At 44.8% G+C, this 18,466-nt stretch overlaps 1 protein-coding gene and 1 pseudogene across 5 annotated transcripts in view; one reads left to right on the plus strand and one right to left on the minus strand.

The window, feature by feature from the left end:
* SNX29 (sorting nexin 29) overlaps positions 1 to 18,466 on the plus strand; it is a 611,689-nt gene that overhangs the window by 3,174 nt on the left and 590,049 nt on the right. For 4 of the 5 annotated variants that reach the window (XM_045204448.3, XM_024571345.3, XM_045204449.2 and 1 more), the window contains exon 2: positions 17,305 to 17,369. In XM_045204448.3, the coding sequence (XP_045060383.2) occupies positions 17,305 to 17,369 (65 nt within the window). Of the gene's footprint in view, positions 1 to 6,154; positions 6,304 to 17,304; positions 17,370 to 18,466 lie in introns of those variants that run through there. The other variant, XM_071222229.1, reaches the window with a different exon arrangement.
* LOC139440434 (zinc finger and SCAN domain-containing protein 9-like) lies at positions 1,557 to 16,257 on the minus strand (annotated as a pseudogene).

An 18,466-nucleotide genomic window follows, 5' to 3' on the forward strand; every position in this document is an offset into this window, starting at 1 on the left:
TTTATTTTTTAAAGATTTTGTTTATTTTTAGAGAGAGGGGAAGGGAGGGAGAGAAACATCAATGTGTGAGAGAGAAACAATTGGTTGCCTCCTTGTACATACCTTGTCTGCCCAACCATCTAAGTCACACTGGTCAGGGCAGGGAGGCTCACTTATATAAAGTGCCCACGCAGATCACTGATTGGTCCATTTTTTCTGCAAATAAGGAATCCAAATTTGCAGTTTAATTGGTCCAAATAGCACTGTCCTGCTAGGTTGGTTGTTATGGAACCACTGATTAGTCAATAAAGATGCAAATAGGGGATATAGCTGTGCAGCTCTGATTGGATGGGGCAGGTCTCAGCCCATTGATCCAAGTATGTTCCAGGAATTCCTTTAAAAGTTTCAGCTCAAGTTGGTAGGAACCCAGTGCAGGAGGCTGGCAGCTTAGTCTGTGGCTTTTCCCTGAAATGTAGCATACATACGAGGCCTCTGTCAGCGATGGCTGCTAGACTCTGATTATGAATTTGGGCCCAGTTAACTGCCAGGAGTCCTTCTTGGCAGGTATATTCCTTCTCAGGGTCAACAGTTTTAATACAAATAGTGAATATTTACTGAGTGCTTAGTCTGTCAGGCACCAAGCTTTATCTGGATTACATTTTTAAAATATTTTATTTATTTATTTTTAGAGGGAGGGGAAGGGAGGGAGAAAGAGAGGGAGAGAAACATCAGTGTGTGGTTGTCTCTCACATGCCCCCCACTGGGGACCTGGCCTGCAACCCACACATGTGCCCCGACTGGGAATCAAACCAGTGACCTTCTGGTTTGCAGGCTGGCATTCAGTCCACTGAGCCACACCACCCAGGGCTGGATTAAATTTTTAAATCCTCTCAAAAACCTTATGAGGTAATTATATTATAATCCATCTTTTAAAATGATAAAACTGGAGCATAGAAAGGTGAACAACTTGACAAAATTTACATGTCTAGCATTCCCCACACATGTGCCCTGACTGGGAATCAAACCAGTGACCTTCTGGTTTGCAGGCTGGCATTCAGTCCACTGAGCCACACCACCCAGGGCTGGATTAAATTTTTAAATCCTCTCAAAAACCTTATGAGGTAATTATATTATAATCCATCTTTTAAAATGATAAAACTGGAGCATAGAAAGGTGAACAACTTGACAAAATTTACATGTCTAGCATTCAAACCCAGCATCCCAAAAGGAGTGTCACGTAGGTGCCAGAGGGAAGCGGTAAAGTGGTAGAGGGATGCAAGCGCGGGTCACGGGGAACACCGAAGACCCGTCGATTGTAAAACATCTGCAGAGCTCTTTATGATCTTTATGAATTAAACACAGATTCCAAGAGAGGAAATGAGAGGGATGGACTAGGAATCAGGAAGGGGTGAAGACACCAAAGGGAAAGCAACAGCTTCAAAAACCTCTTAGGATGTGCCTACACCACAGGTCAGTCTTTGTTCCAAAACATATTTAGTGGAAGAAAAACGTTTCCTGGTCTTCACCTGCTTCACGGGACTTGGCCAGTGATCCAGAAAACTTGCACATAGCAAGGGTTAGACCAGCTCAAGCACGCTGTGAGTCTTCTGATGGAGTTTACGGTATTGCTGAAAGCTTCCCCGCCCCTCCTTCACTGCACTGGTGAGGCTGCTGCCTGTGTGGCTTCTCTGGGGCTCTGTGTGAGAGGAGTGCCGACTCTTCCAGCACTGGCTGGGCTTACAGGGCCTCTCTCCTCTCTGGATTCTCTGGTGCTGGATGAGACCTGCGCTCTGACCGAAGGCCTTCCCACACTCCTCACAGTGGTACTGCCTATGTATGTTGTGGACTCCTCAGTGGTTAAAAGGACCAGAATGCTGACTGAAGGTTTCCCCACACTCATTACATTCATAGGGTCTTTCTCCAGTGTGAATTCTTTGAGATTGAATGAGACCTGAGCTCTGAACAAAGCTCTTCCCATTCATCACATTTGTGTTATCCTTCTCCTAAGCGGTTTCCCCGGTGCCCTGCTGTCTGACCCTTATGTTCACTAGCTTCTCCAAGTCGGGGAACCTTTTGTGACACCTCCCAAGTCTCTCTGTAAAATAGTCTCCCACGTGGCTCCACTATCTCAGGACAGTTTTTCCTTCACAGCAACTCTCCGTCCTCTGTCATGGTCATTCTGTCTCTCCAACAAGGTGGGAGTGCCGAGCAAGGTCCCACGTTAGCTGGGACTCCTCAGGCTGGGCCTGAAGGCTCAGTGATGTCTGCTGCCCTGGAGCCACCGTCTCTGTAGAGGGGACTTGTCTGTGTCTGCAGGCTGCCATCTCCTTTTGTGGTTCATTGGGCTCTCTCTCCAGATCCTCCAGCAAAATCACCGCCTCCTGCCTGCTCTGCAGGCGCTGCTCCCGCACCGAGGCCTTGGCTGTGCCACATTTTGTTTATCTGTCCTCAGTTGATGGACATTGGACTTGTTTCCACTTTTTGGCTATTGTGAATAATGCTGTGTGAACATTCACATACAAGTTTTTGTGTGGGCATGTGTTTTCATTTCTCTTGGGTATACATTTAAGAGTAGAACTACTGGGTCCATCTGAGGAACTGTCAGACTGTTTTCTAATGTGGCTGGAGCATTTTCCTTTCCCACCAGCACTGTATGAAGGTTCTGGTTTCTGCACAGTCTTTTTGATAATAGCCATTCTACTGACTGAAGTGCTGTCTGTTTGTGGTTTTGATTTGCATTTCCCTAATGACTAATGTTATTGAGCATCTTTTCATGTGCTTATTTGCCACTTGTATATCTTCTTTGGAGAGATGTCTGTTCAGATTCTTTGTTCATTTTTTAATAGGCTGTTTTTCTTTCTGTTGAGCTATAATAATTCTATATAATCTGGATATAAGTCCCTTATCAGGTATGTTGTTTATAAACACTTTCTTTCCTTTTGTGAGTTGTTTTTCCCTTACCTGACGGTATACTTTGAAGCACAAAGACTTTTATTTTAACAATAGGTTCTCCTTTCATCTCTCCCTTTTATTTCCCCTTGCAATTTTTGTTGAAGGAGTCATTTTATCCTGTAAGGCTTCTTTGTGGGATTTTGCTGATTGCATCCTTTTGGTCTGGTTTGATGTTTCTCAGTCTCTTGTATATCCTATAAATTGGTAATTAGAATCTGCTGTATTTTGAGTTGAAAATGTTTGAGTGGAGTCAGAGGTCAGATGGGTTCAAGGCCAAATACATTAAGTGCAAATGACCAGGAAGTGGAATGGCTCTGAAAAATGCATACACAAGATAAATGGTATTGTGCAGCAAGAAACAAATAAGATGGCCATCGATAGAGGAGTGGGGAAATATGTGTGGTATGGTCACATGATGGAACACCTCAAAGACAAAAAATGCAATAAAGAATTACAGATCAGCGAGTGTGTTAGCGGGCAAGCGGGGTTCATGGGTGATCCTCCATTCTCAAGGAAGAGAATGGGCCTAGTTAAGGTGGGGGTGGGGGTGAAAGTCATAGGTTCAGGACAAAGCAGGGTAAAGGTGGCAAGAAGTAAGGGTGGCCAAAGGCTGGGGTGGCAAGTGTGTGCCCAGTGCTTTGTCCTGAGGACTTACATAGTTGGTGGGATGTTGGTTAAGAAGTTACATATTGATTGACCCGTAAAGGTGGTGCCAGCTTTGGGAGCGGGGAGTGAATACACAAAGGTGTTAATGGGCTTCTTCCTTTGGGCACTGTGGGCCCTTTCCGGGCCTGGAAGGCCTTGGGGTGAAAGCACAGTTTCAAAGGCTTTCTTTCCCAGATAGTGGAGGTGATACATAGAATTTCAAGGACGGCCCTCTTCCCGTGCTATCATGATGTTTCCTGTGCTGTGGGAATGCCTGGCAAGGTTACTGGACCAGGCTCAGGACTGCTGAGTTAGTGGGTGAGGCATGCCTCCCTCCTCGTCCCTGCCTTGGTTTGCTATCCATCGTACCTAACACGGCTACGAATTATACCTACAATATATACCTTGGTGCACATTACAACATGTGCACAGAACTGTGTTTTTGGATTCATATGTATACATAGAAGTAAGCAAATTGTCAGTGTGATAGTGGTTGTTATTTGTTTGTTTTTCCGTAAAGAATATTAGGTGAAGCTACTTGATTTACCAGCCTCTACTAACTGAGAAAGTCCGATTTTCAGATGATACTGCTGTCATTGGGGCAGTAAGCTTGTAGTCCAGGAAGTCATGATCCTCAAGCACTGTCTTTTGTGAGACTTTATCTTTGAAACGCTTGATGCTCTTTTCAATCGGTAACTATTCTGTAAAGAATTCTTATGTTAGGAAGACACCAAAACCCCCATTTCAAGTATGGGGAAAGCCAGACCCAGGGAAGTCAGATAATTTGTGGAACAGACAAGCTCTAGGGCCTGATACAGCAGAGTTTGGGCTTAGTGGGTAATTTACTGCTGATCTTGCTTTGTGTTTATGTACATTTTGGCAGCTTCTTATTTTCTGGAATGTTGAAGGTCATGATTTTCTCTTTGGTATTGACTGGGTCATCTCCAGCAGTGGCTTGTATTTGGAATAAAGAATAAGCTGAAATGAGTGAATGGAAAAAGGAATATTTGTGGTTTTCATTCAAAGCAGAAAAAGTGATGATACCAACCTCTTCTTTTTTGTCCCTAATGAAGGCACTGGGTTGATCTATTATGGTACATTGTAAGAAGTAAGTGTTCCATTGTCAGCAAATATTTGACCATCTCCTATGTGAGCAAGTGGCTATGGACTCAATCCCATTGACATTGACTCTACTGCTTCTTGATGCCTGGCTGTGCCTGGGTAAGTCATAGGAAGTCAAGTTCTTAGAACTTTTAAAATATGAAAGTAGCCCTGGCTGGTGTGGCTCAGTGTATTGAGTGCTGGCCTTCGAACCAAAGGGTTGCTGGTTTGATTCCTAGTCAGGGCACATGCCTGGGTTGTGTGGGCCAGGTCCCCAATAGGGGGCACACGAGAGGCAACCACACATTGATGTTTCTCTTCCTTTCTTTCTCCCTGCCCCCTTTCTCTAAAAAATGAATAAATAAAATCTAAAAAAAAAGTGGAAGTAAAAATTCTGGCAACGTGAACATAATTCCAGATGAAAGCACCTTCCATTCTGCTTGTACCGTCTTGTCTACATGGATAGTGTACATTCTCCATGGGGTGATATCAACCCTGGGGGGGGCATGAAAATTTTACTGCTATATGGAAGTCACAGATATGCAAGCAGTATATAAACAGATGTAAAATATATCTGTGGTATTAAAATTGCACGGAGGTGGTGATTAAGGAAAAAAAGGTCTAAAAAGGATCATAAAGGGGAAAGTAATAAAAAAAAGGTTTCAAAACACCTTTTTGCTGAAGTAATTTTACCATTATCATATACATTTGCATTTTGCTTTTATCCTTAACATTTCAGGCTCATACTTCAACACACTGCCATGTGGTCTTAATATTACTCACTTCTATGACTTGATAATCCATCATCAACCCATCATCTTGCACGTAGCATAATTTTTAAACTATTGGCTCTACTTGTGGAAACTTAGCTAATCCCTCGCTCCTTTTTGTTCCTTTGACAAATAATAATGTGGTGAACATTTTTTGTTTAAGGTAGTTTTCCTTCCTTTAGATTTTGTCTTTGGGGTGATGTTCCTGAAGCAGCTTTAACACAGAGGTGTTGATCATTCTTGATTGCTCTTTTTTTTCAAAGTGGTGGTAGTAGTTTAAAGTGCTGTCTGTAAGAGTGAGGGCTCTAGTGGCAGCAGAGCCAGGCCAGAAACCCAGAAATTCAGGGTTCAACATGCAGTAGAAAGTTATTAGATGACATTTTGGTGCATCTTCTGTCACCTAGCAAAGGGCTGTACTGTTGGTATCTGAAGTGAATTGAATGAACTACCAAAGAATGTTTTGTTGGAGTCGTGGGTGTGTCAGCGGGGCTCTCCAGTTGAATGTGGCAGAAGCTTATTTCAGCACAGTGGGAATTTAAAGTGTCTTGTAATGGAAAAGTCTAGGGACATGGCTGGCTTCAGACTCAGCTAGATTCAGATGCTTAGAGAATCATCAGGACAACCTTTCTGTCCAGCTCACAACTCTACTTTCTTCTCTGTTGGCTTCATCCGCAGGCAGCCTCTTCTCCACGGAGGCAAGATGGCTACCAGCAGCTCTTGGGTTACATCCTACAATATAGCAATGCCCACGCAAGGAGTGGACGTCTTTCCAGCAGAAGTCCTGGGGCTGAATCACAGCAGTCTGCCTACCCGTGTAGTCATCCTGGAACCTATCACTGTGGCTCTGGTTGGCTCGGTCTGATCTTATGCTCAGTCCAGGGCCCAAGGGTGGCATCTGACTTACTTGTCTGGATAGAGGATGACTTGAAGGAGGAGGGCTGTAGTAATTTTGAATGGGGTGATCAGGGTAGACACCCTCACAGGGGAGGCGATATCTGAGAAGACCTGAGGGAAGGCAGAGTGATTCCTCTTTTGTTTTGTTTTGTGTTTTTTTGCTCCCAAGTATCTAGAAGAGGTAAAAACTGCTTTTTACTGAGGTAGGAAAGGTGGTGAGAGGAGCAGTTCTGGGAGTGGGGAGTGGCAGCTTGAAGGCTCCAGGTGGAGCGAGGACCCATCCACTGGCCCTGCTTTCTGCTTGCCCACCCAGGAGCCCTCAGTGGCATGGCAGAGCACTCCCTCGTCCATTCGGCAGCACCTGCCGGGCCTGTATTCCCCAGCTTCCTCAGGGAGCCCTGCCCACTCCCATCTCATCTTTCCTTGCCTGCATCTGCGTATCTTGGACTATGTTCTTTCCTCCCCCATCTTAAAATTAAAAAAAAAAAAGCAAAAACTCCAAATAACATTAAAGACTATTGTGGAACTTAGTCTTTAATATAAGTAGACCTCCCTTGCACATTAAATATTTAGAGTTTTAGGTATTCCACTTCTGTCTTTGTTTAAAGCATATGCATTTTACATAATTACACTGAGCCTACATTTGAATTAGTGTTTCCACTTTTACAGGAGTGGGCAAAGTAGGTTTACAGTTGTTCATATGGAAAAATATATCATACAAGAATAAACTGTGTTTGGCACACTCACAACTGTAAACCAACTTTTGCCAGCTCCTGTAGTTTAGCATTTATCCATGTTCCTTCTCTTCACAATGATTAAAAATGGCTGCATAACATTCTATAAAACATGTACCCCAGTTATTTAACCTTTCTCCTATTATAGGAAAAGAAGGTAAATTCCATTTATGATATGCTAAGATGGAATCAGCAAGCATGTTCTGCAAAGGGCCGGATAGTAAATATTTCCTGCTGTGCAGGCCATCTGGTCTGTGTCCCTCTGCTCATCCCTGTGGTTGTAGGGTAAAATAGCACAGGCAGTGAGTGAAGGAAAGGACATGACCGTGTTCCAGTAAAACTTTATTTAGAACAACAGGCAGCAGCTGGATTTAGTTGGGGGCTGTAGCTTCCTGGCCTCTGTTCTGGAATACTGCAGGGAAAAAGATCTGCACCCATGATGCTGTGTTAGGCTGCCATTGTGTTGTAGTGGATTCTACCTGGACTTGGGCAACCCTGGGTTAACTCCCTAGGGTAGAATGTGGGGACTTCTCCGAGCCTTAATTTCCTGGTCAGAAAATGTAAACAAAAGTGAGTGATGAACACAGAGTGCCTTACTTAGTACCTGGAAGGTAGAGGGACTTGTGAAAGTTACTTATTCCTTGTCTCATTTCCCCCATTCCTCCTCCTCAGCTTAGTTTCCAGTGCATTAAGAGTTTTTTGTAGCTGTTGGTATGCATTGCCACACTGGTTTTCAAGAACCTACTGCACCAGTACATTGTTACTGGTGGTGTGTACCTCTCCCCCATAGCTTTACAAGCATTGGGAAATTGTGTTTTAAGTGTTTCTTGGTCAAGTTAGTAGTTATTTAATGGCAACATGTGGTGGTTAATTTAGTAAGAATTTGTATTTCTGCAGCCATGGGTGATGATACACATTCTCTTCCAAGTGTTTGCACACTGCCATTTTAATTTTTTTTTTCTATTGAGGGTGCAACAAAGATTGTCAAACTAGGCTGGCCACATATTTTGTAAATAAAGCTTTGTTGGAACGCAGCCACACCCATTCATTCGCTATTGTCTATGGCTGCTTTCATGCTCCGATGGCAGAATTGACCATTATGGGATAGGAAGCCTAAATTATTTACTGTTTGCTTTTTACAGAAAATGTTTGTTGATTCCTGCTCTTGAGTAAATGCTTTGCCCATTTATAAATTTGCTGTTGACTCAGTCTTATACATCACATGGCCACTTAGATGGCCTGAGCCTATCTGTCTCCAGCAGAGCTGTTCTTCCACTGTTTGGCGGTGGACTGTCTGTCCTTTCCCCCTGGTCCAGCTGTGCCACTTTACTCCACAGAACTGGCAGCCACAGCCTGACCGTGGGAATGGATGATTGTTCATTTTATCTGTTCACAGGCTAGTGCTTGAGCAGACAGAACTCCTGCTGCACTCTGCGCATCACACATGCGAGGCTGCTGCTGCGGCCTGGCTCACTCTGGTCCTCTCTATTTAAAGCAGCTACTTGGGGAACCATGGAACTCCCCTTGGGGTCTTGATTCAACAATTGTTGATTTCTTTCTGTGAGCAGGGATGCATTAAGGCTTATTTCTGTCCCTGAAAAGACTCACCACCCAGGACTGGCACAAGGAGCAGGTTTAGGAGTCTCCATAATCCTCTCTGTGTAGGGATTAGACTGGGGGTGTGATGTGGCTGGAGGGCTGTGGAAGCACAGTTCAGAGAACAGTTTATTGTGCCCATGGAGGTTTCTCAGAGAAGGCGACATTTGAGCCAGCCATCGGGAGGTTGGTTGGTTTTTTGGTGGCTCATTGCAGAGGGGACTGTTTTCTGTCTGAAGTTGAGCTGCCTGAGAAGTTATTTGGTCTTGTGGAGGTTGGAAGGCATGGGTTTTGGGGTAAGTGTTGGGTTTGTCATCTCTTGGGCAAGTGATCAATGTTTCCAAGCCTCAGTTCCTTTATCTGTTATGACGGGGCTGCCAGCACCCAGCTTACAGGTGGATGTAAAGGTTTAATGTACATCTCAGCATGGAAAATTGGTAGCAGATCTGGCCTCTAGGTTTATTGTGTTTGGTTTGTGCAGAGTTGGCTGAAACACTTCTCTAAAAAGAGTATAACTAGGTGCCAACTAATTGACATGAAAATCTGAGTTTCTGGCTCTTTGAAAAGAAATGGGAAATGGAGCAATGCCGTACTGATATTGCTGTGAGGTGCTGTCAGCTACAGCTGAGTAGCAGCTGCCATCTCTCAAGGGGCATCTGTCTTGGTCCCTGCAGTATCCACCTCACCCTCTTCATTGCCTTCCCTGCCACATCACTCATTTGCATTCTCTGCCTGACCCTGTAGGATTGGAGGGGTTTGATCTTGGTCTTGTACATGCATCCCTCTGGCCTACATCATGCAGCCCTTTCTGCTCCCCTCCTCCTTGACTTCTGCTTTCTTTCTATCTCTTTATTGGAAAGAGTAGTAGAAATTAAACAACAAAAACAGCAGCACCAGAACTCTCCATTGGGTTGAGAGTGTCAAGCATCTAGATGGCTGCAAATGTGACTGAGTATAAATTCTACCAGTGTGAAAAGGTGATGACGTATCTGCCCACTGCAAAGCTCTGATGTGGGGTGTTGGTTATAGGGTGAGGGGAGATGGGAATATGACTAAGATATGGCCTGGTCTGCAGCCTGCTGGGGACACATATGTAACTGTCTTACTGCAGGGAGGCTGTTAAGTCTGGAAAGGTAACACTATTGTTTTAATTTTTGCACCCCCCCCCCCCCCCCCCAGTTCTGCTAGGGCAGTGTCTGCAAGTGGGCCTGCGGGGTAAATCCAGCCCAAGGCCTGTTTTTGTAAACAGCCATATTGATTCATTAATGTACTGTCTATGGATGCTTTTGAGATATAAGAGCAGAGCTGAGTAGTTGTGACAGTGACTGTATGAACTGCTAAGTCTAAAAATATTCATTACCTGGCACTTTACAGGAGAAGGTTGTTGACCACTGTTCTGTAGTACATTAAAGGTGCAGGTTTACTCTGTAAAAACCAGAGACAATCATCTGAGATAGTGCACAAGCTTATGTAGGGCTTGATAGAAATGCCTGGTTAATTGCAACTTTGCAGGGTGCATTGAAAAAAATCAAACAATATCAGCGAGTGTATCATCTGTTTGTTCTGTAATATCAGTGAGTCTCTACTGTGTCTTCCAGATGTTATGGCCACTGTGTAGTTATTTCAGTTCAGAGTGAAGGAGATGGGAGCGCAAGGGCATGGGGCCAGATCTTGGAACATTAATGGTGGCAGGGATGGATGACTCTCAGAGTGAAGAGCTGTGCTGGACAGGGCAGCAGAGAAATGGGGTTGCAGCTGGAAGGGCATGTGGGAACGAGGCATGGCTAATATTAAATGTTGGGGAGATATTACAATATCCTTGTATGCTGTAGGAATTTTGTAGATGAGTAAAAAAAAAACAAAAAACCCAGTTGACAGCATGGGAAAAAGGGACAGTTGCTGCAGTATGTCCTTGAGCAGCTTCGAGGAGATGGGAGTTAGGGCACAGTGGAGGTTTGTCATTTAGCCTCTTGGAGCCTGTCTCATCATCTGTGAAATGGGATAATCAAACCTATTTTAGGACAGAGTTTCCCAGCTGTGGCACTCTTGACATTTTAGGCTAATCATTCTCTGTTGTCGGGGCCGTCCTGTGCGCTGTAGGAAGTTTAGCAGCATCCCTGACCTCTACCCACCAGCTGCCAACAACATCCTCCGATGTGTCAAAAATGTCTCCAGATCTTGCTGACTGTTCCTTGGGGCTGGGGCGAAGTCGCCCTGGTTGAGAATTGCTTATCTATACTCATTCTTCAGTAGAGCCTCTTATGAGGGAACCTCCTGGAACTATCCTTACTTGTGTGAGGCTGTTTCCTGTTAGGCGCCTGACCGATGCAGGTCAAGGGCCTCCTCGTGTCAGACAGACTGATGAAAGAGAAGTAAGCGTCGGGGGGCTCTTCTATTCTGCTGTTCAGTGTGGGGGCTGCGTGCCTCACCTACCCTTTGGAGAATCCTACTGTAGTTGTTCCTTTGGCTTGGGAGGTGCTCTGGGCCAGTATCTACCTGTTGCAGCCCTTCCCATGAAAATTGTTTTGTATTGAGGTGAAATTCACATAGCATAAAACTGTTCATGGTTTTAATACAACTAACAACGGACAATTATCGTTATAAATTTAACAATTACAAAAATAATTAATCATTTAAAAGTGAACAATTCAGTGGCATTCACAATGTCATACAATCACAACCTCTATCTAGTCCAAAACACTGTCATCACCCTAAAAGGAAACCCTCTACCCATTAAGCAGTTGTGTTCTTTCTGTATGCATCTGCTTACTCTGGTCCTTCCCAGTTTTTAAAGCACAGCTCAAGTTCTCCCCTTTTCAGTAAGCTTCATCTGGCCCCCCAACAGAATGGCAGTATGGCATGTGGAAGGAGCACTGGTCTAAGAGTCAGGCAGATGCGGGTCTCAGCCTCCGAAGTAGCACTTGCTTTGCTGTGTGACCTTGGGCAGAATTCCTGGCATGCAGTGGGCACCCAAAGAATGTTGCCTTCTTTTACTTTTCTCCCTTATACCTGCTTAGTGCATTGCAAGGATTAGCCTTAGACCACAGAAATGCCTGCCCTGACTTTACCTCTGCCTTTCCATGGAGAGGCAGGGAAATCCCACTATTGAAGTGCTTATGTGGTCTTGATCAAGTGACCTAACTTCTCTGTGGGTGGGAACCATGCTTCCCTTGACCTTCAGGGTTGTTGCATGGATTAGAGAAGGACTTTACATAGAGTGCCTGGTGCACCTTGCTCGTTTTCCCCTCCCCAGACACCATGGACCCTTTTTACCTCCCCCCCACCCCCGCCCCAGGGCAATGAACATAGAGGCCTACATTAAATTGCTTTGCCTGTGCTTTGGAGGGAAGGTTGTCAGTTGAGAATAACTGTTACACTTGCTTATGTGGCTTGGTTGGTTGGAGCGTCATCTTGTACACCAAAATGTTGGGGGTTTGATTCCCAGTCAGGTCACATATGTAGGTTGCAGATTCAATCCCCAGTTGGGGTGCATATGGGAGCCAACCGATGGATGTTTCTCTCTCCCTCCCTCTCAAATCAATAAGCATATTAAAAAAAAGAAAATAATTGTTAGAGCCAGAAGTCTTACACCGACTACAACAATAATCATCATAGCACATGTATAAAGTGCTTGGTACATATTTGGCACTGTTGTAGGTGCACACTGAGCATCCACTCACTTAACAGACCTAGGAGGTGCAGAGTTTAAGTAACTAGCCCATGGTCACTTAGCTGGTGGTGTAGGATTTGAACCTGGGCTATCCCATTCTTAGTCCTTGGCGTTTTACAGTAAAAATTAATGTAGAGTCCTAAGGATTCTAAACATTTAAGACAACAGGGATGCACTTGAACCAGGTAAGTGATTTTCACATGCACATGTGATTTCTGACTTAGAGCCCTGGGGGATCACTGCATTTCTCTAACAGGTTCGTGGACACCTGGCAATATTTCCTGGGGTGACTTTACGTATTTCATTTCCATATTGATGGTGATCTCACAAGAAATTAAAAAGAAGCCTCTTCTGGCTTCTTTGGTTGATAGTGTTGACTGAAGGCTGCCCTTGGAGAAGGAAGGAAGCAGGAAGGCTGGGGTTCCACAAAGGAATCATTCCTGAACCGGCAGTGGGGCTGTAATTGCGGGCTTGTTTCAGGGTTGAGAGTGAGCAGGATTTAGAGATGGTTGCGCCAGGACCAGAGGACTTGAAATTGAATCCATCCTTGAACACTTCCTGTGGGACTGGTCTTGGGTGAAGATCTTGACCTTTCTGAGCCTTGGTGCTCTGGTGAATGGAGCCACCTTTCCTTCTTTGTCAAGGAAGAAAGGATGAAATGTCAGTCACTTCATGGCTTAGCCCATGCCTGAAGCTCAGCAGGTGGGCATCAGTTTGAGACTGGAGGATTCTTCTTGGCCCTGGCAGGGGTGCTATGTTCTCCTTTTTGTCATTGAGAGAAGATAAGAAAGATCAGAAAGATCAGTGGCATTGTTTGCTCTGTCTGCTTGGCTTCACAGAGGCCCCACGGTGGCAGACTGCAGAGTTAGGAGGGCATGAGCTCATGCAGAAACCAGTGCCTGGGGAAGGGAAGTGACTGTCCCTGTCACATGGCCAGCAAGCAGCCTGGCCAGGATGAGGACTCATGATGCCTTGTGACTCCCCACTAGTGCTCCTTCAACTACTCATAGTCGTAGTTCTCTTGGGGATTCCCTGTAGTTGATGAGTGCTTCCAAGGCTATCCGTGCTCCCTCCACCCTATGAGACCCCTTCTCTTAACCCTCATTCAGGGCTAGGATGGCCCCAGGTACCCCTTCTGAGGTCAGGGTTGTCTCACTCAAGTGCACTTTTCTCCTGTAGAGAGATGGCAGCCAGGGTGTGGGAGTGGTGGGCTGAGCCCTGCACAATCTCAGGTTGTTTCTCTATAGAGGACATGCTTTTCTTTCTACCACAAGAGATCCATAGCAAGGTAAGGCAGAGGAGGAGGCTGGTGACATCTCATTGAGAAAAAGCATTGGTGGCAAGATACTGTAGAAAAGCTCTAGGATAATTGTGCATGTCATTAAAGGTAGGTGCTAAATTCTTGCTCTTCTGATGTTGGTCAGAAACAGCAACATCAGCATTACCTTGGAGTTTGTGAGAAATGCAGAACCCAGGCCCCACCCTAGACCTGCTGAATCAGAATCAGCCTTTTATCAACATTCCAAGGAATTGGTGTGCACAGGAAAGCTTGAGAATTACTGCACTAAAAATTATCAGTAGTGAGATGATAGAGATTTTTTCTTTGTACATTTTTTGCCTGATTTTTTTATTATTGTATATCGTTTTGCATGAATTCATGAATTACTTTTTTTGTGGTAAATAACATAAGATTTATCATCTTAATCATTTTTTAAAATCTTCGCCCAAGAACATGCTTACTGATTTTAGAGAGAGGGGAAGGGAGGGAGAGAGAAGGAGAAAACATTGATGTGAGAGAGAAACATTGATTGGTTGCCTCTCGTATGCACCCTGACTGGGGACTGAACTTGCAATCTAGGCATGTACCCTGACCAGGAATCAAACCCTTGACCTTTGGGTTTACAGGATGATGCTCTTAACCAACTGAGCCACACCAGCCAGAGCCAACTTAAACATTTTTAAGTGAATAGTTCAGTGGTATTAAATACATTCACATTGTTGTGCAACCATCACCACCATCCATCCCCATGACTCTTTTTGTTGCAAAATGGAAACTCTATACCTATTAAAAACCAATTCCCCATTCCTTCCTCTCCCTAGCCCTTGGCAGCAACTACTGTACTTTTCTCCATGCATTTACTCTAAGTATTTCAAAGAAGTGGAATTATACAGTATTTCTCTTTTGGTGTCTGGCTTATTTCACTCATAATGTGCTCAGTGTTCATCCATGTTGTAGCGTGTTGCAGTTTCCTTCATTTTTAATGCTGAATAATATTCCATTGTTCGGTGTACCGCATTTGCTTGTTTGTTCACCCGTTGGTGGACACTTGCATTGTTTTCATGTTTTAGCTACCGTGAACAATGCAGCTGTGAACAAGGGTGTAAAATTTCTCTTTGAGACCCTGCTTTCAGTTCTTTTGGGTATATGCCCAGAAGTGGAATTGCTGGGTCATATGATAGTTCTATTACATAAATTACATTTATGATCAGAAAAAACAGCAACGGCATTGCAGGGTGTGGAAAACCTTGTCAGGTTTCCAGCTGGTATTGCCCAAGGGTGAGTGGAACTGGGTGTAATACTTGGGAAAAGGAAGAAAGAAAGCCCGACTTCTCCATTCTGGTGTTAGAGAAGAACAGAAACTAAACCTTCTGCCAAATAAAGAGCAGGATTTATTGATAGACACAGGTGTCAAGAGAGATGTTTGTGGGCTCTGGGTGGGGTCGGTCTCCATCATGAGTGATGCTACACGATGGCCTCTTGTCTGGTGGGCATGATGTGTAGGCTGTCCTTTCTCAAAACCTCTTCCAGTAAAATAACAATGACAACAGTTGGGAAGTCAGATGTATTACTATGTGTCCACGGAGCGTCTACCAGCTGGTTTTATCTCCAGGCCTAGAGTGAGGAAGGAACCTTGTGTGGTGGTAGTTCTAGCACAGGCATTTGAAGGGCCTGGTCTTGAGTCAAGGTCACAGTTACACCAGTTAGTATTCAAATCAGAACAAAAACTAAACCTGTTATTGTGGTCCATAAGACCCTTTGTGATTGGCCCCTGCCCACCTCTCTGATCTCTACTTCCCCTTTTTTGCTTTTTGCTGAAGTTACAGCATACTTCCTTCTGGACCTGGAAGACCGGAGGCCAAGTCTGTTCCTGCCTCCTGGGCTCTACCCTGGCTCTTTGCTCTGCCTGGAACCCTGGTCTGCATATCTTTTCATGGCCACTCCTTCTCTTTGTAAAGGGCTCAGCTCACTGTCACACGTGCAAAAAGGTCTTCCATGACTACCCTGGCTAATGTGGCCCTCTTGCTTCCTCCCTGTCTCATCAGCCCATTTGGTCTTTCTTCGTGGTATGACTCTCTAACATCATCTCATTTAGTTGTTTACTTAGGTTCTGTTTGTTTCTTCCTAATAGAATTTCACTCCATGAGAAGATGGCTCTTTTATACAATTTAACTCCTGGGTCCCCAGCCCTTAGAACATTGCCTGGTACATAATTGAAATTAAGTAAATACTGAATGAGTCAATGCACACAGTTGTTGGTCCTCTGTGAGCTTTAGTTTCCCCATCTGTGGAATGAGGATCCTAATGCCTAGCTTGCAGGGTGGTTGTGAAAATTATGCGGCATAATGCATGCTGAGAACTCAACTGAGTGTCTGGCATGCAGGAAGTGCTCAACGCAAGGCCACAGTTGTTATCAACTGGGCAGCCCTGGCATGACTCAGATTAATCACTGACCATCCCTGAGGTGATGCCCTTCTGGTACTCCATGGCGAAGCCCATGTTGAGTTGGCCAGGAAAGAGGCCGCCTGGTGACAGTTCAGGACTCATGGTGTGGAACGTCTGCTCCTGTAACTCCGAACCTGAGTCTCCTTTGAGACAACTGTGTTCTGTGTGTGGTGCATCATAACACGTAGCCATGTCTCTGTTGGTTGGAGTCACTGGGCCTCTTGTGGAACATCAGATGTAGCTCTGACAATGTTCTGCCTGGTGCTTTGAAGTGGCCTTGCCCCAGACACTCTTTAAGTAGGAGTTCAGTGTATGCCACATGTATCAGTTGGGAAAGCTTTTGGCTGTAAGTAACGGCCCAATGTACAGTGTTTTGAATAAATGGAGTTATTTGCTCTGTTAGAGGTAGTAGATTTCCAGTATAGGTTCAGCAGCAAAATTATATAAGGGCTGACATCTCTGTGATTCTCTTGGCCTTCCCTCCAGGCCTGTTGCTTCATGGTAGCAAGATGCTGCTCGGCTCCACCCAACATATTTATGATTAAGGGATAGGAGTGGAAAGAGGAATGAAACCATTAACATCTGTTCTTTTATTAGGATGACATGATTTTCCCAGGACCCTCCCAGTGCACTTCTGCTTACACCTCATTAGCTAGAACTTCTTACAGTCAGCCTTGTAAGAGAAGCTTAGAAAAGGAGGAATCAGGTTTTCAGCTTGCACTGCAGTGGCATGGGGAAGAGATGTGGGAGGTGGTGGTGAGGTGAGCCAACAAGCAGTGCTATGCACTAGGAAACTCACTCTCGTATATTTTAAGTTAGAGTATTGGTTCTTGACTGGGGACAATTTGGTTCCCCAGAGGACACCTGGAGACATTTTTGTTGCTACAGCTAGGGTATGTGTGTGTGTGTGCATGCGTGTGTGCTAATGGGGTATCTAGTGGGTAGAGCCCTGGGATGCTGTTAGACATCCTGTAATTCATAGGGTAGCCCCCACCATCCGGTCCAAATGTCAGTAGCGCCAAGGTTAAAAAACCCTGGATTTGATCATTCCACATTGCAATAACAGGGAAATGGTCAAACTTCATTTGTAATGATGTAAATTATTGGTGCCTGGTTTTGTTAGGGATTTTATTAAAGAGAAGGCTGATACTAGTTGGGGACAGTCATATATTATATGTCAGAAAGTCTTAATAGGAGGCTAATGTCAAACAGAACTAATTAAGCCTTGTTGCATTTTAGGATCACAGAACAATGACATGAAAAGACAATTTCTGCTGGAGCGACTGCTGGATGCAGTGAAACAGGTAAGAGGCACGCTCATGTTTGACCTTGACATCAGGTAATAATGTCAGATAATTAATGTAGAAGTCATTTCTGTCTATCTAGACAGACTTACCCCCACTTTGTGTCTGGGAACAGTGAGGCCAATAGTTTCCCCCAGGAAATGATAGAGCAGGGAAGGCTATCAGAGGTAGGGATAGAAGCATTCTCGTGTCCTGCCTTTTAAAGTCCTCCGGAGGACTGCATCCTTCAGGATGTCCCTTTGAGAAGGGCATTGATGTGGGTTTCAAAGTCTTATTCCCAAGCAGTTGTGTTTTAGGGCAACTCTTATGGGTGCTGAGGTGGTGGTTGGGGTCCCTGTGAGCATAAGAACAGATAGGAAGGAATGAACCATGCCCAGGACCGATGGTATGGATCCTTCAGGTGGGCTGTGATCTGATTGGTTGATGCTATTCCGATGCCTGGCTTTTGACTGGGTGGGAGATGAGCTTTGACGTGAGCTGGCATGTTTGCTTGCCTGCATATACCAGGCATGCATCATTTATCGCACATTCATCACGTGCTGGGCTCTCTGCTTTACATCCAAATTCTTTACATGTAATCCTTTCAACCACCCTGTGAGATAGTTCCTACAATTATTTCCATTTTACTGCTAAAGAGACAGAGACTCAGAAAGGTCCAGGAACTTTCTTCAGGTGTCATAGTTAATAAGCAGCAGAACTAGGATCCGGCCCTGGGAATTCAAGGTAGCTCACCTTTCAGAAAGGATGACTGACAATTTTGTGCATGTATATAGGGAGATAGGAGATAAATACTTTAATAAAGGTGTGTGTTAGGTGTTGACTGTGTTAGGTGTTAGGTGAGCTCAGAGACTTTAGCATCCGCCCAAGCCTCCAGGTGTCCTGATAGGGTGAAATGACACAAGCTCAGGTGTAGCCGGGGTCAAAGGCCAGTTTCATTTCTTCCCATCTGTGTATGTTTGGACAGCTCAGGTAGCCTCTCTGGGCATTCTTCTCTGTAATCTGGTCACTGATCTTCACAGTGATGTTGAGAGAATTGCATTTGTTAAAGTAGGTAAAGGCCTGGCCAGCCCCTGGTCCACTGTGAATTAGGAGCCTAC

This window comes from Desmodus rotundus, chromosome 1 (genome assembly GCF_022682495.2).
Source record: "Desmodus rotundus isolate HL8 chromosome 1, HLdesRot8A.1, whole genome shotgun sequence".
NCBI classification, from domain to species: Eukaryota; Metazoa; Chordata; class Mammalia; order Chiroptera; family Phyllostomidae; genus Desmodus; species Desmodus rotundus.